The following is a 20,214-nucleotide window of genomic DNA, read 5'->3' as shown; positions in this document are numbered from 1 at the left end:
CAGATAATGGTACACCCACAGGTACCCATCGCATATACTTTTCCCGGAGCCTCGTCCCTTGCTACTATGTCTTCCTTTGAGCGCTGAACAAGTCCAGAACAAGCGAATCGCGACTTCAAAACAAAAGGTCATAGGGCATCCCACAGCTTCTACTATCTGGGTCCATTGTGTCCACATGCAGTCCTCCCGTCAGGGATGTGCCCTTGGCCACCTTCATTCTTCTCCGAGGCCATGCCCACGCCCAAGCTGGAGGCTTAGACCACATTGCGATGCTCAACGGTAGTGTCGTTCTTCTCAACGGCGCTTGCGAGACGTGCCTTGTCAATATCGACTTGAGCCACCTCAGCTTCTTCACCATCGAAGATCTTCGCGATCTCCTCCAGAGTAGGTCCACGAGTCTCGACGTAAAGGAAGTACACGAAGACGAGTTCAAATGCGATCCAGCACTGATCATGAGTCGTCAGCAAACAATCAATCTCTCGGAGAACGATGAGCAGAACTCACAGTGTAAATGGTGTACAGCTTCCAGTTCGGCTGCAAATGCTTGAAGCCAAGCGGATTGACGTATTGGTTGATCACCAGCGCGACTTGAACCCAGAAGTTCATGACCATGAGACCCTTGGCACGGATCTTGAACGGCATGATCTCGACAGTATACCCGACCAACAGACCGGACCACGCCAGGGCGTAGGTGGTCCCGTGGAGCCAGATGAAGGCCACGACTGCCTGGCCGGCTGCTTTGTTGCCGTTGTCCTGGTAAACGGCCGCGCAAATTGTCCAGGCGATGAAGCACAACAGCATACCGAGGGTCGCGGCGATGAACAGCGGACGTCTGCCCACTCGATCACAAAGCAGGGCACAGGTACAAGACACAATCAGAGACCAAATGGTCAACCCGCCATTCAGACCAAGCTGCGCATCGGAGCTCGTGATGCCGATTGATTTGTAGATATCGGCCGAATAGTAAGAAACGAGGCCGTTGCCAGACCACTGAGAGAAGAGACCCAGAGAGACCACCAGTAAGAATCTATATCGATTGCCTTTGGACTTGAGGAAGTCGAGGTAGCTGGAGGACTTTTTGGCGATGAACTCGAGACGTAGTGTCTCCTTGATCTCGGCGTATTCAAACTGGACAGTCGGATGTAGGGCGTTGCCATTTGCGTGGTATTTAGCAAGAACAGCGAGTGCCTCATCCTGGCGGTCTTTCGAGATAAGCCAGCGAGGAGATTCCGGGATCCACCAGATGAAAATGATCTGAATGACGGATGGAGCGCCTTGTACAATGGTTGGAATCCGCCATGACCAGTCGGTGGGAATACGCTTGGTCCCAAAGGAGAGCCAGGTATTGATGATGGCTCCCAGATTCCAGAGACAATTGTAAATTGCTGTGACTCTACCGCGGTGCTGAGGGTGACAAAGCTCGGTAAGCAACAAGGGAGACGACAATTGAGCCATGCTGTTTCCAAAACCCATGAGGAAGCGGCCGCCTTTGAACATCGCAAGGTTCTGAGAAGCACCTTGGATCGCAGCGGCAATGATCATGATGAAGCAGCCTAGAATAATAGCCCATCTGCGACCGAAATGGTCCGAGATGAACGGACTGTAGACTTATGTCAACGGGCCAGTCAAGGTGGATTCCCTGAATTCACTTACACAATCGGCAGACTAGCAATTGAGCCAATACTGTAAAGAGCAGTCAGAATACCGAGGTTGGACCCCTGAGGATCGTTGAAATAGTCCGTCCATTGCGGCAGGATGCGTATGTTGTTCAGCATAGACCTGACATGGGTGTGCCGTTAGTCTCTGTGGCTTGATGATGTACTAGTCACCATCTGAGCTGAGTTGCACTTACCCATCATAGCCAGTGGTTGCAGAAGCAACACAGATGATGGCAGCAAAGAAGTAAAGCTTTCTCAAGCCTGGATCTTGACGCCAGTTGACGCGTTCAAGCTCTGGTGCTTCGGCTTGTGCAATTGCAACCTCTGTCTGGTGCGTAGCACTAGCCTTGATCTTGGGAGCCATGGTGACAGGAGATATGCTTGATCAATACGAAGACGAGTAAGCCGGTAGAGCTTAAGAGTCACCTCCACAGAGACAGGAGCCCAGCGAGGCCTTTATATCCAAGCTCTATCAACCTATTTTACCGCAGAGCTTTGCCTCTCGATGCGAGCTCCTGACTGCGGAGCCCCGTCTTGTGTGGCAATTGAATGAATCATGGCATCGGCTGAATAGCGGCAGGACTGAGCAAGGGATGGAAGTTGTAGATGCGGTCCAGCTGGCAAGGTGCATGTGCCGTGATGTGGAACCATGCTCGAGAACTGCTCGCCAGGTAGGTCTGATGGAACATCTCCTTTGAGCCGGATGGGATGTAACCACGGTTTGGGTGGTGCAGAATCAACCGTGGCCAAGCTTGGAGACTGTAGCATATCTGCCGCCGTTGCCTCACTGGACAAGACGATGCGCGTGGCTGAGAAATAGCGCGGTGCCATGGAAGCCAAGGCAGTGATCAAATCAGCGCCGAGAGACACCAAGAGCTCTGGGCGTTGATCATGCACTTTCCAGCCATCCATCCAACAAGCAATTCGTCTAGGATCCATGCTGCTCATTCGTCCCCGTATGCTAGGCGGCGCATAGAGCAGGAGATAGAGCTCAGCTCATGAACAAAAGCATTGTGTTACCCGGTATAAGAAGTCTTCCCAGAAGGATAGATCAGGGGCAGAGAGCCTTACAATGGGGATTTGACTCCACCCCCGCGTTTTTGTGGCAGTCGAACATCCCCATATTGGCACCCTGCACAAGTGGCTTCTAGCCACCGAATCTCCTGCAATGTGGACCATGGCTCTCATATCCCAGACCGGGGATCCTACTTGTCAATACGCAAACGCGGCTAAATGAGGCAAGACCTTCTGACCATGAAGGGGGAAATGGTGGTAGAAAAGCCACAAAGTGTAGAGGAGTGGGAATCAGGCTAAATGACACAGGCTAATTGTCGGTATTCAAGGGTGTTGGCAGAGAGTCCAGATTCAGGTACTCACGTACTGTACTCTCTCATGTGCATACTACCTAGGTATGTAGGATCGTCGCGTGGTCCGACATAAGGGATCGTGCAGCTCGTTTATGCCATTGTTCATCCCATGACCCCAGATTGAGGGAGTGCAACAAGATCCAGAAGTCCATGGCTCGCTTGGTGATGCTTGCATAGTCCAAAAAAAGACATGCAGCTTTAGTCATGGTGACAGGTTTTTGTTCCGGGTAAATTTGTTTGGGACAATCTTCGGCAGACCAGTATCGGATTGATTCGCAAGGTCAAAGTAATAGCTCGATGCGTCACATGGATACCACATCGACTTCGGTCAATCGAAACCCACAGCTACAAAAGAATCTCCTCCTCATGCCCAGGCCTGCTTATATCTACCCTCATCAACCCTAGTACATGCCGAGCCACTCTTTGAACGTCTGCAACTGCAGATTTCGTGCCTGCCGATGGCCAAGTCAGCTTACAACCAATATGAAAATCAATGGTGGATCCTCGACTTACGTGCACCACACTAGGTCTGTCCCCTGGATAACTCGCGATAGACTCCTCTCCATGTGATGACAGCGTCGTGAACATGTACCTGGATGCATTCCGATCCTGGGTCAATGGCAAGGGGTCGATTCCAACAGCGGTCGTCGGGTCGAACTCGTTGTATGCAAACAGGATGCGCTTTGCATTTACCAATTCGTCGCGCGTGATGTGGTACTGAGTTTCCACATGGTCCTGAGTCGACGGCGTGACGTTGTACTTTGTCATGCATGTGTGCGGGTCGCTTTCGGTCTGGACGGATGTCGGTACGAAAAGCGTTCCGTTGGGGACTTCGTTGACGCTGAGTGGGAAGTATTTGCAAAGAAGGTAATTGAAAGAATCCAATTGCAGCGTTGGGTTGACGGACTCGTCATTGCCCCATGGAACACAGGGATACAAGGATGACGGGTACCACATATTCAAACTGGCATTGATGATCTTCACAGGGTCATCGAGCAGCAGAGTCTGATTGACCAGCTTCTCGACACTGGATCCGGTTGGGTTTCCAATGGGGTTGATGAAGCCCAATTGCGGGATCTGGTACTGGACTGTATTGATCACGCCCATGACCTCTTGGAGCTCCGCCGTCGTATTTGGTACGGAGCAGAGGCCGAAATCCTTAGCGATACTCTTGGTATCGGTTGCTGAAGGACGAGAGTCAGTTGGGGACAAGTCAAACTTTGGTTAAGCTGAACATACCGGCATGGAAGCGCTGGCCGAGTACCTCGAACGCGTGTTTCATCTTGCCGGCCGCACTGGCGGACAAGTCCCAGTATACTTGATTCAGCTGGCACTTCGTCAGCGTCTCTCTGATATTTTTACGATCCCAAACTTCTCACCCATTTGAACCAGTTATACCGCTGGGGGTTCTGGTAATTTGCCCCAATGCTGCGGAGTGGCGCCGCGAAGGGCAGAGCTCCATAAAAGACCTCTGGGTGGTTCATCTTGAGCACAGTGGTAAGAAACCCTCCATACGAACCACCCATCACGAGGACCTTGCTTTCTTTTGCCCCTGACGTTGTATCTTTGACGTGACTGATGAAATTGACGGCGTCTAGCATGACATTCTCAAGCGTCAAGCTTTGGTATTTTTCGATAGGATCGGAGGCATTGGAGGGATAGCTCAGACCGAAGAAGCGATGTTCGAGCGTGATGATCAGTGCACCCAATTCAGCAGCCCATTCGGGCAGGATTGTCCATTCCTGCACGAGGTCAGCGTTGATCTGCTGAATGGGTTTATTGACTCACCATACAGGCGAAGAGGCTCGTCTCAGCCTGTTGATAGTACAGAATTGGTCCTCCGGGCTTGAAGTGGTCGGCGACTATTTGATATTGTTGCTGAAAAGTTGCTTTGCTGCTGGAATTCTCATGCTCGATGAGTTGGGTGAAGAAGTGTGTCGGCGTGGAGCAGTTGGAGCTGGACGTGGCCGCGCCGTTCGCTGTACCTGTGAGCGAGGTTGCGGCGCAAAGAGCGACAAGGAGCCAGGACATCTGGCGCAATGAACCAGTCATGTTATAGGCAGGAGTCAAATGAGTGACTGTAAAAGCAGGAAGAGAGGCGAGAGAGTCGTGGTTATGATGATTGATGGAGTCTGAATCCATGTGTGGCCGGCCATCGCTCTTTATGTATCCATGCTTGAGCGATACCAATCTTTAGCAAGGTCAATCATGGTCGGGCAAAGTGCCCAAGGGAGAAGGAATAGAGCATCGAAATACAGGGATCACGTACTGGTCCCTCGGTCTTGGACAGATTGAGATTGTCTCCATGAAGGCTCATTGTGTCGTTAGCCTCCATACTAGGCACAATACCAGGTCTCAAAATAGTCATTGAACCATATCATCAGAAGAGTCAAGGTGCAGAACCGCTGGGTCATCCCAGCCGGACTGAAGAGCACAGAGATCCTACACAGCTTTACCCAAATTGGTCTCCGCAGCTCTTTCAGAAGTCGAGGCTGAGCTGAGCAGCATGTGTGCCAACGCCTTGTCGGGCAACACGAAAGATGTAACATACCCGTATCACTCAGAACATAGTTTTTCCTGATCTCGCCTGCAGACACCGCCGCCGTGACTCTTGCATAGCCCTCTAGATCGGGCCTCTTAGTGCTGATTTGTATCTAATCAAGGCTTGCTGTCCGGTCTTGAACCCGAATTGTTCGTGAACTGGTACCGTAGATACGCCGTCCACTGCGAGGCTGTCGTCAAACTTACCGCGAGTCTAGCCTAAACCGGTATCAGTACCATGGATCGCCGTAACGAGCGAGTGGTGCAGGTGGTCGCAATCATTTTCTGGAGCCACTGGGCGGTCCCGTACCAGGCGCGCAAGTGTCGTTGGACTACTGTAGAATAGTATTCATGTACTCCGTACTTGATGGTACTAATGAAATGGGGCACTTCTAGTGCTGGGCGCAGCCATCCCACTGTCAAACATCAGAACCACCTTCTTACAGTACGTCGTTTACGGCCCCAAGCTCGAGCGTCAATCATGGCCCAAGTCCTCGCTCCCTACGACAGACGTCCAATACCTCGGACTCTGCTCCTTTAATTTGCAGAGGACATCTCCTTCCCCGTTACAACCCATCAGCCATCTGCACCCCCGGAGATGCCAGCTGTTGGGCCTTCCACTCCAGGTTTAGTCCTTTGTAATCATGCACTGTGTACCCTTCAAACCACTCACGGAGCAGACTGCCGGTCTTGCCGCGGCGTTTTCTTTCGCGATCCAGGCTAAGATCGCTCAACAACATGTCTGCGTAAGGTACGGCGTCGTAGACAAATTCAGGGTACCACTGTGAAAATCCCCATGGATACCTCCATTTCCGGAAACGGCTCGTGAGGGCCGTGTTCCAGAACACTTGACTGCGTTCTATGGGGAGCTTGTTGTTGAGATAGGCATAGATCCAGAGAGCCTGAGCTTCGGCGATGATGAAGTTGGAAGTAGAGTGCACCATCTTGATGAAGGCCAGCGACTGGTCCTGGTTAACAGTGAGCCCTGGAGGGGCAATACCACGATAGAGGCGGAATGGCGTGACGGACTGCTTGAAGGGAAGTTTTGCTTTCGGTGGGTTTCTCAGGTATGGGAACCTTTGCGTGATTTCTCGGTCTGCCGATCGATCCAGATGTCGCCAGTATTCGCTTTCGACAGGGTTGTACTTGGCACTGGGAATTCCGAGGCTGGCGTCAATCCCTTCTGGGGTATACTTGATTCCTGGAACGAGTCGCCATCCGGTAATAGCAATGAGCCCATCGGACCTGAGCCGGGACCCGTCAACAAAATTAACGGTACCACTTCCCAGATGCGAAATATCTTTTCGGTAGATCTTGACCTGGCCGGATCGGACATAGTCATGGATATCGGTAGGATAGTTGAGGATTCCCACTCTCGCCGACCAGAAGAGGCTATCAAGATGTCAACAAGACTGGCAAATTGTGATGTGGTCGCTGACATACCATTCTCGGGGCTCCAGATGGGCTAGGCAGGGATCCATTCGATACCTGTTGACCGCAACCGTGTCCCATCTGATTTTCTCCCACAACTTGTGAACGAGAAGCCTGCCGAGCCAGGTACCGTGCAAGAGACGTCTGAGAAGCCCATAGCCGTCAAAGTCGCCCCAGATACATGGACTAAACCAACTCATGAATCTCATAGTCGCCGTGGGTTCTAGCAAGACCCGCCATGGCCCCATCAAGACCCAGCGCAGAGACATCCACACGCCGCCACCACCAGACTCCCGAACAATCCAATCTACTCCCTTTCCTTGAGACGCAAACAAGTGAACAGCATCGTAACCAGTTTTGGAGGCACCCACGACTGTAATCACCTCGGCGTCGGTATCTCTGGCCAACAGATCCGCTTCGACCGTCATCTGGCTGTGGTTCAAGACGGGCTTTCCAAAGTCTTCCACGCCTTTGATGTTCACAGGATTGGCTCGAGAGGCCAGCCCAGTACACATGATCAGTTTCTCGGTGTGGTAGATAATGGTTTCTTCAGTCTCGTGTCCCGGGGTAGATACGGTCATGAGGTCCCAGCCTCCATTGTCGGACTTATGGACCTCATTCACGCGGACGTTGAATCTGATACGTCGAAATATATCGTAGTGACGCGCGAAGTCAGTCAAATACTGGTGCATCGCAAACCCTGGAATATGCCGGCCGTCCTTGATGCCATACTTGGCGTCCATGGGGAAGTCCGAGAATTCGTAAGTGCCAATGATATTGTTTGTCTTCAGACCGTCGTAACAATTTTCCTTTGCCCATACACCTCCGAGGGTTTCGCGCTGGACTTGATATCAGACTCGTTGCCACCGGGTGGAAAGTCCAGCGTCCGTGTCACTCACCGCTTCAAGTAAGATCAGGTTGGTGTTTGGCGACGGCTCGAGGTATGTCTTTGCTGCAGCAAGCCCTCCAATCCCTGATCATGGTGCTATGTTAACACATATGATTTGTTTGCTGGGCCTAGACTCTTCATACCTGAGCCAACGATAACGACATCGTAGTGGTGGAGTGGTGCGATCATGTTGATGGTGATTGTCAATGTCAGAACGCTCCAGCTCCTTTCATATTGATAAGTACATAGGGGCATCTAAGTGACGGCCCTAGTATACCAGTATCAATATCATCGAAGCAACTAGTGCTACATGCCCGGCCCTTCGCCATGCCTTCGACGCACGCGGCGAACAGAGTGTAGCCGACCGGGCAGACCGACAGACTCCAAGTTCGGCATGTCGATACCTGGGCCCCTCCGTGCGGAGACAAGCTCGACTCGGTCTGAGGACTTGTGAATTGATGGTGGGATAAATGGGATCAGTGATAACGCCGTCTCAGGGTCCTATCCGACCTCTCATCGGTCAACTTATCAGATGCAATCAAGATTCGCCCAAGTCGATTCGAACCACACTGCAAGATTGCACTTCGTGTCGATTACCCTGCAACCGTTGCAACCATGCAGACGTCGCGGGTCACGGCCCGCTCCCTTATCAGCTGGATCGGATCTCTTCAGCCGAGGATAAAACTATTGGGGTATTCAACCCACATTAGTACTGTCGAATAGTTTCTTGATGTGTGCGCTGAACGCTGTACCTGGAAAGCATGTGAGCCGGAGGATGATATCATTTCCTGTACTTTTACGAAGCTAATGCTAAGGTACACAAGGGTAGGTCCAAGCTTCTTCGATGAATCTCACATTTGCCAAGATTTAGGTGCAGTCTCCAAGAGGACTTTCTGGCACGCTTCGTGTAGGAGCTCTTTACGAGCTTCAGGTGGACATTCGACAGGGGAGCCTGCGTGTTGTGCCACTTCAGCTGGAGCCAGCTCTTGCTTTTCTGCTCTTTGCAAACTTCGTGGTACGAGGAGAACCTGGAGAAAGCCATCCGAGACGACTGTATCTGCCTCTGGAACCAGTATGGCAAAGGACTCTCGGATAACCTTGAGAATGAACCCTCGACTACTACTAATACTAGTAGTAACTTGGGGTCTGAGCTTGGGCATTTGCTCGCCTTGGAGAAATGTCTGTTATGGATGCATCCTTATTGGTGTTGCATGACTGAGTTCAAGTCGTATAATTGACTACGTGGTGTCAATTTGTATATTTATATAGACCAACTTTCTACGGTTTTCGAGTCGTCATGGGACGTGAAGGCTATAAGGAAATAATTCCTTACTCAGTTTGCTGATAAGCCTCCCCTGCCTGACTTAGGCAGGTGATCGCTGTTAACGTTTCCCGATCACATCCTTAGAAATGTCTGATCACCTGAAGTGTACTTGTCTGGTCATTTCGAGGCCGTATCGTCATATATGGGCATTGCCAACGCTCTCGCCTTTGTTGCTACATTTTGCTGGAGGTTTTACCTATGGAAATGTTATTACTCTGCGAACGACCCCATCAACTTGCAATGCGGAAGAAGACAGGAGTATTGTTTACCTTGAATTCGGGAGTTCAGAAGCGGAGCCTTCTGTAGTAGTAGCGGGTAATGGGAGGCACATTGTGATGTGCCTGCAACATCCGTGATGTACGCGAGTCGTCCGTGACATCTCAGTCAGAAGGCGAGGAGTTTTAGTTTCTTCTCCCGCTGAAGTTCGTCTCACTACTAGCACTAGTAGTCTTTCACACTGGTCTTTCTACTAAAGTCCATGCAATCTAGATGTCAAGACCGGGTAGAATTTTCTACCAATGGTCTGATCCAGTATATGCGTCAACATTTGCAATGTGCCTCGTCTCTCGAACCTGCGGTTCAGTAAGTTGGAGTTTCGGTAGTATTTGAGGATTTCATTTTGTTCCAGAGGGCCCAAAATTGGCGGATACTGTCAGTGCTAGTAACTCCCCCGACGATGCGGTCCTAGTACTACTACTACTACTACTAGTAAGTAAGTACTCCTCCATCATTTGTGTACTTTGTAATGGCTAACTTCAGTTTCCAAGTACTGTATCCTGCACATCCGGTACTGGTACTAGTAGTACTAGTACTACTTCGCAATCTCTGTCTGTAGTATCACTACTAGCAGGGCATCCTCGGCTTTTTGCGCCGTCCAAGTAGGAAGCCACGCCCCCTTGGGGGCCTATACCTCAAGCGGACAGTGCTAAATCACCCGCTTTTACCAGGTTCGGAGATTCTGCTGTCACATTTTTACCGCTCCGGTGGGCTCCTTGGGCAAATGCTTGCCTCGCTCAGCTGAAACTGACCACTGGTCGACAGAAAAAAGTCAGCGACAGCCCTCCATACGCAATACTTTTGTACGTTCCGCAAAAAGGTTGCCCAGCCGGCCTTTACTACTACTAATACTAGTAACTTAGCCTCTAAATAGGTACTATCTCGATTTCTGTTATTGATTCTATCGATAGAATATAGAAAATCCTTAGATGAAAGACGTTTTTCAGTTTTCGAACTTTGAACTACTACCTCGCCTCCCTAGGTGGGATTGAATATCGGTTTCGATGTATTTTCGAAATAGTTTGAAGTACTCGATCGACTTCGATTAAAATTAGAACTGAATGTATAATACTTAAATCGCCAAAAAGTTCGGTTTAATTTAAAGTAAGTGAGGAATTTTCTAAGAATTTAGGTTTATAATAAGCAGTAAAACCATATAACAACTAAGAATAATTTACAACGATTCTATACATTTTATTTATCGTCTCGATCCATTAATAGAGATATCTTAGATACTAGAGAATTTTAGATACTATATATTTCTTTATTTATACATTAAATTAAAAAGTTGTTGTATCTAGTATCGTAGTTAGAACTTTTGGTGAGAATTAGTGAAGCGTTGGAGTGTAGGCCACTTTCTCTGTCTACATTGCGGTCGCCTTATACTAGTACTATATCTTGTTCATAAGAAAGTGCTGATATTTCGGAAGCAGAAACAACTTGAAGTATAATGTTGAGGTAACACACTTTTTGTCATTATATGATGAGCTCAATTTGAATACCAGTAGCAATAGTGCTGATAGAATTATCAAACACCAGTGCTCTAGACAGCACACCTAGAAGTTGCTCTCAGTCATGGTTGATAAGTATCCGACGTTTCAACCGTGGCTGCATAGGAACGTGCATTTCGGCGATTTGCGGAAACGGATTTCCAGGTGAATTACTAGTCTATTCGTGTGCAGTCTATGGGTATAACTCTTAAATACATTTCATAAAAAGCAGGCATGCTTATATGGGCACTACTTCCAGGCGAGCATCTCGCACTGGAGCGAAGCAAACCATGCATCCTCAGTCTCGGCCCATTTTTTCGAGGCACGCAACGTCTCCTGTATCTCGTCCTCGGTGATGCCTGCTTCCCGCCAGCTCCAGTACAAGGGATCCCCGGGCTTGAGCTGGCTTTCTGCACGCTTCGATAGCCAGCGGCGAGCCTCTACAGTCGAGCTTCCAGTGCCGACGTGAACCTTGCCTGCGTCAGCATCAAAGCCCGCTTGACGGTACAGAGCTGGCATCACAGGCGGCGATAGGTCAGCGTTCCAGTCCCCGTTAAGCACCGCCCGGCGGAAATTCCCAACCCAGAGACGATCGAGGTCGGTATGTCGGGGGTAAAAGTGCTGTTCGATTGCATCGCGTGAGGCCAGGATCCCTCCGGGCTTCAATACTCGGCGCATCTCGGTGAGAGCCTTGACTGTTCATGTCTGGCGGCGGCATGTATCCCAGAGTATGTGCGCCGAATACAACGTCAAACGTATCGTCCGGATAGTCGATACCTTCTAGGATATTCCCTTCCTCAAAGACAACGGAGCCTGGACCCTCTTTGGGAATGCCGGCCCCATTGGCGGCTGCCTTGGCCCTCTCTAAGACATTTGCCGAAAGATCGAGGCCGACGGTTCTCCCCTCACTGGCGTATTTGACAAAGCCCGTGGTAATGGTGTCAGGACCGCAGCCAACATCGAGAATGTAGTCTTTATTTTTGATGTAAGGCAGCAGAAAGGCGGCCTCCGATTCCGCCGTGCGGGTTTGTTGGGTTGCGACCGTTTGGCTGGAATAGCCCTGCTTGTAGTTGTTCGTTGCACCGGTGCTTGTCATGGTTATGGTTGGAATAGTATGATCTCCCTGGCCAGAAATTGTGATCAAGCCACGTCAAGCTAATTGATTTTCTTTTGGGGGCACATTCCTCGGTTTTTAGCTTACAAGGACACCGGTTCCGCTACTAACTACGGCGGCTGGCCTAATTTCAAGGGGCTCTCCGGGCCTGTGCGGGGCCTGTTCACATAACGGGTAAATTTCTTACCGAGTCGTTAAGCAATGAATTGTTGCAGCCTGCAGCCTCTGGGTAGCTTGCCCTGCTGCGCTTTACCAGCATCATCTCCCACTACCTCGGTAGATAGAAGTAAGGTCCTACTCCTGTTCACACTCTCGGTTTGATAGAGTGTGACGATTGCTTGACCTTAAAAGCGCAACCCGTCACAATGATCCCATCATGTTCTGCCACGGCGCATTGTGGAGTTGTGTCTTTTCAAGGCAGCTGATCATTCAAGCACCAGAGCGAGTTGGATTCCTTGCACCGAATGGCCTTTTTGTCCCACTCTTCGCCACCATCGGGTATGCAAAGGAATGAGAGGAACGCGCGGCATTTGCTTCAGCACAATACCGAAATACTCAGCGGCGAAGTCTTGACCCCTCCAAAGTCCATTTCCGTTTCCAGATCTGAGCATCTCGCCCTTTGACCTAAGCAATGGCTAAGCTATTCTGGGCCGTGGGCGTGCAACCCAGGCGCCTGAGCAGCGTGAGCAGCGCGAGCACAGCCTTGAAGCATTTGTAGGCTCCCTAGTGTGACCCCAGAGTTCCCAGTTTTTGGTGTCTCACATGCTCCGAACGGCTCAGTTCCGTAATCAGCCATCACGTGAGAACTTCATAGCTGACAGTATCGAGCACCGGAATCTGTCCTTCTGGTTGAAAGCATCCATCGAAATCGAGCGGGACATCCAACGTGGCCAGCCAGTCGTAGTCGGGGAAGCTTCCATTTGGTGACAAGGACGACAATAAGTGGTTTGAGGATTCTGTGCCTCCGTTCGGATGACCCAGCGAGGGGACAAGCTGGTTTGGCGCGGCTCCTAAGTTGATTTCTTTTCAGTTGCACTGTCAATGCCAATCCTGTCATAACTCACTGGTTTCGTTCTGTGTATCTTTATATGGCGTTTGCTGCCCAGCAAACTCCCTTCGCCAGCGCCAGAAGCAATCAAAAACAACGCTCATACTCAACCGACTGCGACAAAGGAGTAGAAGACTGTCAGTAGTGCCGTCCGAGTTTTTGAAAGCATTCCTACTCGTCCAAAGCTGAGTCAGGATGACAGTGGTCCTGGACGCCAGATCGCTGTCCTGAATGGATATCTTTCGGAAAAGCAGAATATTGTCGAAATATGCCCTACGCCCCCTTTCGATATCCAGCACTGGGGCGAGATGGCTTTTCGCGATCCGGAGTACTGTACATGGTGCCAGCACTAGCATTTTCTGGCTGTGGGCTGTCGCGGAGCTGCTGAAGTTTTCGGTCTCATCCAAGCCTACTGCCATCTCTATGACAGAGCAGGCCAGAAGATACAGCTTGACCAAGCTACTATCATCCCTGTGAAGAGGCCCAAGGAAGAAATGAAAGCCTTGGATTTGCAACCTTGCGCAGAGGAGGTGGAGGCGACCTATTCTGTCAGCCGTTATGACATCTCACCGTAGAAGGTCCTTACTAAATTGATCAGGACATTCAGACTCCATCTGCGTGAATTGCCACGTAGAGATCTCGATCATAGATTTGACAGAACTAGCTCCTCCAGACTCATCAATGAGTTGAACGCAGCGCCCCAGTTCCAATACACATGATGCGAGAGTCTGACTCATTTTCTTCCTGAATCGCACCTTGAAGGGCACAATAGCGAGCTGTTGTTCCTGAGAAAGCTTCAGGTCAAATGTATCGAATATTATAGGTGGTGGAAGTCCGTGTGAGATTGCCGTGCTACCGTCTGTCAACATTACTTCTATGGGTAAGACACATACGTACCACTGAGAAGAAACTGTACATAGCACCCACAAGTTCGCCCGATATATGCACTCGTTTTCGTTGTGCTCCAATGTTGTCCTCGAGAAATCCTGGCCCATGCCCTGGACATGGAGCCCATTGCTGATCGCCAAGCTCAGCATTGCCCCTGATAGTACCGGCGAGATGTCCTTGTGCATCGTGTCCACTGGCATTGGCCAAATACAGAGTAGCAGGTAAGCCTGGATCGTAGGTAACCTTTCGGTGTGCGAAAACATGCTGCGTGCAGCAAGCTCGATCACTTTAGGACCGAGTAGGGTGAGGATGGTCGGGTCTTTGGAGTATTTCCTTGCTCCAGTGACGACGATGGTCCAGAAAAGGAGGGGACATTGAGCATAGCAGGCGTTCGGATCCATCAGAGAGTCAAAGATGTACAGTTTCGGTGAATAATGCAAGGAGAAGCTGCAAAAATCATCAGCCTACATAAACTGGCACGTGAATGGAGACAGACAGGGAAAAACAGTCATCAATTTGGTTGCTCCCAAGTTCAAAATCGTCGAGAGCCTGGCAGCATGTCATGGTAAGTCCGCTGGAGGTGAATTGGCAATCAGGGTCTGGCGTGAACGTGTTTTGTGGTAAGAATACAGGGTCATTTGCGGCTACACGGGAGATTCTGGCCTCGAATGGCTTTCCCCCCGGTTGAGAGTTGTTTGAAGTGTCTCCAGGGACATTGCCGTGGCCGCCAGTGCTCACTGGTAGCATCAATGGATCTGGAGCTGTACAGTTGGGCTCAAAGTCATCTGAAGTGATAAGTTGCTGCTTCAGTCGATCCAGCTCAGCTTGTAACTGAGCTCTCGTTGGTTTCTTGGTTCGCTTGAATGACTTCAACACCACGCAATTGAGTCTCATTCGCGAACATCTCGAACAAGGCTGAGAATAGTCTTTGGAGGCATCGCACCTGAGCTTCTGTTGCCGACATTCGGTGCATGATTTGACACGCGTGCCGAAGACCGGGGAAGTGGTGAGCGACATGGCTGAGTATGCCGATGTTGCCTCCCACGGTTAGAATTTTTCGAATGCGTGCCGAATCCTATGATATGCACACTGGTTGGAATGGAGAAGATGGGAAAGAACTTGGAGTCTGGGGGGAAGGGAGGCCAAGGCAACTAACTTATGGGGAAGTAATCAGATGGTTTTGGCAGGGTTGCGGTCAAAGTCTTGACTAAACCTCTTGATCTCTAAGGGCGAGCGAATACAAGCGCCACGGATGCCACTAACGTAATCACGGACAAGGGGGGCGTCCTTTGAGGCTGCTGAGGCTAATAGGCTGCTGTTATAGGCACGTGGATGCCTGTGCCACTGAAGGCCACGCCCGGGCAAAATGTGTTGGTGGAAAGGAGTATTAAAACAAGCAAACTTGTGTCAGTTGAACGATGCTCGAATATCTCGCATAAGACAACTTCTGATCGCTCCAAAGCAAGACATCCCCAGGAGCCTCCAGAGTCTTCATCTAAACCACTTGGTCTCCACTGTCCCCACGCGCTCAATAGTTACATTGTCTGTATCATTCTTCTTATCCCAGACGGCGTTCCTACCCGTGATCTTGATCCTTCCATGGGACCAGTCGGCACATGTTGGAGCATTCTCTGGCAAATGCGCCATCTGAACGCCGGCTTCCCTGAGGACAGGACTCTGGTCAAGTAGCGTGTTGATGACTACTTCATCATTTGGCACGCAGAAATAGAAGACGCTGCTCCGGTTGTGACCACGCTGATCGAGAGGTGGCTCGAACACACGGTGAATGGCAGCTTTGAAGTAATTTCCCGTCCACCAGAGCATCGTCTCGCCAGCATTGACGATGATGGCTCCCGGGACGTGCTTGACATACTTCCACTCATTGGAGTGGTAGTCACGAACCTGGAGCGACGACATCGGCTGGCTAAAGAGAAGCGACAGGCTGGTAAAGTCTTGATGGCCACCTAACCAGAGGCCGCCGGTCACAGCCTTTTCCTCGGGAGTGTATTCGTCATAGTATTCCATGTACCGCAGCCAGGTCTCGTCATGACCATTGTAGTCATGAGCCTTCACAAAGAACTCCTCATCATCGAGTCTCAAGGCAATCCCGAAAAGCCGGAGAAGCTTGTACAAGATGTCCTTGTGCGTATAGTCGATGAAGCTCTGGATTTCTGGTTGGAAGGGCTTCATGGCCGAAGGCTGCTCTCGCAAAGACATGTCCCGGTAGACGTTAAAGTTCTCAACTTTGTCCCGCACATTTCCTGCATTGCGCCAGTGGCCACGGGGTTTGAAGCCATGGTACGAACCTTCCTCAATCCTGTGACGTATCAGAGAGATGTTGTGGGTGAGATGCAGGGGAGAGATGAGGGAGAAGCTCACATGGGTGCTTGCAAACGCGTCTTCTCTTCTTGGGGAGTGCGCTTGAGGATTGTGTGACCAATGTCCACCTGACGTGATATCTCTTCTTCGGTGATTCCGTGGTTGATAAGGGTGAAGAAGCCTTGGGTCGTCATGGCAAGCCTGACCTCTTCCGCAAGCTCTGCTCGAGCTTCTGGGCTGTCGTCATAGCGGCCCAAGTCAATAGTTCGCAATGAGACAAAGTCGATGGGCTCCTTGGATGGTTGAACGGGCTCAAAGTGGTCTGCTTCAGGGAGTGTTTTGGAAATCATTGCGGCCGGACGTCCTATGTTTTCACAGATAGTCTTGCTTGGTGTGTCCAGAAAGAAAGAGGAATAATGTCCCTGGATAACGACTTACAGCCATATGAGCATCTATGTCCCCAGCTTTTATCATTGTCGTGATATCTGCGGAGAACCCCAATCTGACCTGCGTAGTCGCATTGCGACCGAGATCGAACATCGGCGTTGCGGCGCATGAACAAGACACCGTACTGCGGAAAGTCCGATATCGAGCTGAACTCCGATCTTCATTTGGATCTGCGTGGACAGACTCACCAAGCGTCTAGCGAGGCATGGTTGGTGGAATCAAGAGTTGGAATCCACATGGTCAACCCTCGGAAGCTGGAAACAGACTCGGACAGTCTCATGATTCAAAGCCGCTTGCTGGTGCTTATCAGGACAGCCCTCGATTTTCGTGCCGGAACACAGCACCACTCAGTTACCGTCTTTAGGTCGCTGTGGCTTCTGAAACTAAAGCGCCAGGTTTGCTTCTACACGATAAAGTAATAATGTGGCAGTGGGCTCTCGCCTGTGATCGACTGCGAAGAAAGAGATCACACCAAGATATAATTTTGAGAAGACATCATACCAGGTTGTATGGTCGGGAATAGCACCCCACCATTACGCTACCAGTCCATCTTTCTGTCCTTCTTCACATCACTTCCCTCTTCCAAAGCCCTGGCAACAGATTTCCCACCGGTCGTGCTACCCGTGAAATTCTCCCAAATAGCCTTTCCAAACCGCCTGAACGATTCCGCCATGCCATTATTCACCGTCAAATTGTACTCCATCTCCGACAAATTGAGCGGGAAGGTCTGCCCCGCAACCGACACTGTGCGACTCGGAATGTCGATAGTGATATCCTCGCCTTCTTTGGCCACTTCGAAGAAAGCATCGTCGGACACCGTCATGCCTAACAGTCCCAAACTCGGCTGGTTGCGGCCATAGATGAAGGCAAAAGAGCGTGCCAGCACAGCTTTGACGCCGACGCCTAGGGGATGTGATCAGCCCAGCCTTGATAACTTGAACGAACATGACCAAGACGTACCCTTCAGAGCAGAAACTGCGCATTCTCGACTCGACCCGACACCGAAAGCGTGTCCGGCCACGACGATCTGCTGACCGTTCTTCGCTTTAGCGCGGAAGTCGGGATGGGTATGTTCGAGGACGTGTTGGCCAAACTCTTCATCCGTGACGCAAGTGGTCAGCGTAGGTCCAGGAGCCAGCTATCGGTGTGTCAGTCCTTTGCCCTCGCTGCCTTGCAGGTTGTTGAACATACCGCATCAGTATCGATAAAATCTCCCAGGATCACGACCTTACTCGATATCTTGTCGACCTGTTTCTGTGAACCCTCGTTGCTAACGTTGGCATTTGTGACCGCAGCGGTGGTGGTTTCGATCGGCGGCCCTGGCTTCGAAGTCAAGTCGGGCTCGACATAGTCAATCGGAGTGTACTCCATGACACCCAGCGGGCTGTACCGCCTGAAGAATTCCATGTCTATATCCTTGAGAAACTCGGCAGGACTGGTTATTGTCAGACTGAAACTCGAAGCAGCGCATATGATGGCTGTCGTGACGTGACCGAAGGCGCCTGATGCTCGTTAGTCTCTTAGCTTTAACGGCAAGCCCTGATGCAACAGAACAAACCCACCTTTGCCCATGCGATTTTGGAAATTACGATTTTGTGAGCTCAACCAGGCCTCTCCTTCACTCGCCTTCTCCGCCGAGAGTCCAACACAGAACGAGCACCCAGGAGGTCCGCGAGTGAAACCTGCAGCCTCATACACCTCCAACAGTTTGAGCTCCTTCAGCTTTTCAAGCACAGGCAAGGATCCGGGCACATAATGTCGTTTCCCCTTCGCGATCGGTAAACCTTTTTCCAATCCGACTTTCAACACTAGGGCGGCAAGGACAAGTTCTTCTTCAGTCGTTGTGCAGGCACCAATGAACACGCCGTCGAGCTTGAGCCCTGCCTTCTCCGAGACAGGAACCACGTCGTCTGGATTTGGGTATACGGCGACCGAAGCTTCGACCTTTGACAGGTCAATGGTATACTCTCCGGAGTATTCGGCATTGGCATCAGGTCTGAAGTATAGCGAGTTCTGGCGGTTCGCCTTTCGTCGCCGTCGTGTGATGTAATTGTACGTGATGCTGTCGGGAACGAAAATGCCGCTAATAGCACCGAACTCGGTGCACATGTTGCAGATGGCGAAGCGTGCATCACACGACAAATACTGGAGACCCTCACCGCGGAACTCAACGATCCGCTCAGCGGCAACGGTATTGCGCTTCAATTCTCCCAATATGTGCAGAATCACGTCCTTGCCAGTCATCCCAGTCTGGGGCTCTCCGATCAGCTCGATGGAGATGGATTCCGGGATCCTAAACCAGGTCTCACCCAGCGCCAGAGCCATCATGACATCCGCCGTGCCTAGTCCGAGGGACAACGAACCAACAGCTCCGCCCGAACACGTGTGCGAGTCGGATCCAATTGCAAGCATTCCGGGTTCGACTCGTTCTCGCACGAATTCCGTGTGCATGATGGTGTAGTTCATGCCCTGATACTCTGTCAATTTGAATTCATTCTTGGCCTTCTCAGCCGCATCCAAGAATGCCTTGATCTTGGGGTTGGACGCTACAGCTGGATGGTAAACATGGTCACCAGCCAGCCAGAAACGGTCATTTCGCCAAATGCCAGGAGATCCGAGTTCTTTATACGTCCGGGCCATTCCCTGCTGGAAATTAGCATACTGTAGTCGCAAAGACTACCAGGTGAACATACCTGCCATGACAGTTCTGATGCCAAGATCCAATCGACGCCCACTCTCACCACATCGCCTGCTTTGAGGCCATGGGGAGGTCTTTCTCCTATCACATGTTGAGCAAAGATCTTTTCTGCTAGCGTCATAGGCTTCGTTCCGGTAGCAGGCGTTTTGAGAAACGACAGATATTCTCTTTCCCGTTCGCGTGAAGTGATCGCATCTAGCCAGGCTTCAACCAAGAAGATGGCTTCAGAATGTTGGTGAGCAGTAGCCTTGACACCTTCGACCAAGCCGAGTCCTCCGAAATTTGGATTGTCAACCACCTTGTCATGAACCTGTTGTAAGGTTTCTGCTTCCGCGGGTCTGTCTGCCTGGATCAATGCAGAAATATAGCGAGTCAGAGTGGTAGGAATAGAGTCGGCCGACTTTGCAGGATCCAATATCAGGTCACCTAGTTGTACCTTCCTCGTCTGTGAGAGCAAATTTTGCAACCGCGTTTCGAACTCGATTACTCCGGGGTCCGACACCGCTTGTGCGAGCTGTCCTCCTTCTTCTGGACTCAGGACAGGCTTCCCTATCTCTACTGTAGTTACCATCTTGCGAGTAGCAGCTGCGTAGGCGCGGCAGGGCAGATTTCGGGGCTTTGGCGGTTCAGGTATTTATTGATCATGGGACGCCTCCATGTTGTAAATGCGGTGGTCCATTGGGGAGCCATCTAATTCTCAGCACATGAAAGACACCAATTATGG

The 20,214-nt window shown here is 50.7% G+C and overlaps 7 protein-coding genes across 9 annotated transcripts; all 7 read right to left on the bottom strand.

Annotated features, from left to right (window-relative positions):
* Window positions 1-133: 133 nt before the first annotated feature.
* PV05_11568 (uncharacterized protein) lies at window positions 134-2,136 on the bottom strand. Its single transcript, XM_013455067.1, has 4 exons — window positions 1,853-2,136; window positions 1,654-1,779; window positions 505-1,600; window positions 134-446 (listed from the first exon to the last, which is right to left on the bottom strand). Exons 1-4 carry the CDS (start codon window positions 2,020-2,022, stop codon window positions 255-257), a joined length of 1,584 nt encoding a protein of 527 aa, XP_013310521.1. The 5' UTR covers window positions 2,023-2,136; the 3' UTR covers window positions 134-254.
* A 1,290-nt stretch (window positions 2,137-3,426) lies between these two features.
* Window positions 3,427-5,077, bottom strand: PV05_11567 (uncharacterized protein; the record flags this gene model as incomplete). The annotated part of the gene is made up of 5 exons (XM_013455066.1): window positions 3,427-3,477; window positions 3,539-4,209; window positions 4,265-4,352; window positions 4,405-4,767; window positions 4,814-5,077. 5 exons carry the CDS (start codon window positions 5,075-5,077, stop codon window positions 3,427-3,429), a joined length of 1,437 nt encoding a protein of 478 aa, XP_013310520.1.
* A 1,055-nt stretch (window positions 5,078-6,132) lies between these two features.
* On the bottom strand, window positions 6,133-8,075 carry PV05_11566 (uncharacterized protein; the record flags this gene model as incomplete). Its single annotated transcript, XM_013455065.1, has 4 exons — window positions 6,133-6,958; window positions 7,010-7,836; window positions 7,897-7,970; window positions 8,030-8,075. 4 exons carry the CDS (start codon window positions 8,073-8,075, stop codon window positions 6,133-6,135), a joined length of 1,773 nt encoding a protein of 590 aa, XP_013310519.1.
* Window positions 8,076-11,225: 3,150 nt separating this feature from the next.
* On the bottom strand, window positions 11,226-12,072 carry PV05_11565 (uncharacterized protein; the record flags this gene model as incomplete). The annotated part of the gene is made up of 2 exons (XM_013455064.1): window positions 11,226-11,671; window positions 11,754-12,072. 2 exons carry the CDS (start codon window positions 12,070-12,072, stop codon window positions 11,226-11,228), a joined length of 765 nt encoding a protein of 254 aa, XP_013310518.1.
* An 813-nt stretch (window positions 12,073-12,885) lies between these two features.
* On the bottom strand, window positions 12,886-15,043 carry PV05_11564 (uncharacterized protein; the record flags this gene model as incomplete). Its single annotated transcript, XM_013455063.1, has 5 exons — window positions 12,886-13,100; window positions 13,155-13,679; window positions 13,725-13,990; window positions 14,036-14,473; window positions 14,523-15,043. The coding sequence occupies 5 exons, from the start codon at window positions 15,041-15,043 to the stop codon at window positions 12,886-12,888; spliced, it is 1,965 nt and encodes a 654-aa protein (XP_013310517.1).
* Window positions 15,044-15,451: 408 nt separating this feature from the next.
* On the bottom strand, window positions 15,452-16,967 carry PV05_11563 (uncharacterized protein). The gene is made up of 2 exons (XM_013455062.1): window positions 16,406-16,967; window positions 15,452-16,343 (listed from the first exon to the last, which is right to left on the bottom strand). The coding sequence occupies exons 1-2, from the start codon at window positions 16,693-16,695 to the stop codon at window positions 15,518-15,520; spliced, it is 1,116 nt and encodes a 371-aa protein (XP_013310516.1). The 5' UTR covers window positions 16,696-16,967; the 3' UTR covers window positions 15,452-15,517.
* Window positions 16,968-17,221: 254 nt separating this feature from the next.
* On the bottom strand, window positions 17,222-20,213 carry PV05_11562. Of its 3 annotated transcripts, XM_013455061.1 has the most exons (5): window positions 19,486-20,213; window positions 18,355-19,435; window positions 17,984-18,294; window positions 17,753-17,930; window positions 17,222-17,695 (listed from the first exon to the last, which is right to left on the bottom strand). In XM_013455061.1, exons 1-5 carry the CDS (start codon window positions 20,059-20,061, stop codon window positions 17,331-17,333), a joined length of 2,511 nt encoding a protein of 836 aa, XP_013310515.1. In that variant the 5' UTR covers window positions 20,062-20,213; the 3' UTR covers window positions 17,222-17,330. The 3 variants fall into 3 exon arrangements, with proteins under 3 accessions (XP_013310515.1, XP_013310513.1, XP_013310514.1); XM_013455059.1 differs by having other exon boundaries at window positions 17,753-18,294; XM_013455060.1 differs by having other exon boundaries at window positions 17,222-17,930.
* Between the last annotated feature and the right edge of the window lies 1 nt (window position 20,214).

The sequence above is a fragment of the Exophiala xenobiotica genome, assembly GCF_000835505.1.
Source record: "Exophiala xenobiotica strain CBS 118157 unplaced genomic scaffold supercont1.7, whole genome shotgun sequence".
Classification (NCBI taxonomy): Eukaryota; Fungi; Ascomycota; class Eurotiomycetes; order Chaetothyriales; family Herpotrichiellaceae; genus Exophiala; species Exophiala xenobiotica.
The sequence above is the reverse complement of the archived record's forward strand: the minus strand, read 5'-3'. Positions and strand labels throughout refer to the sequence as shown.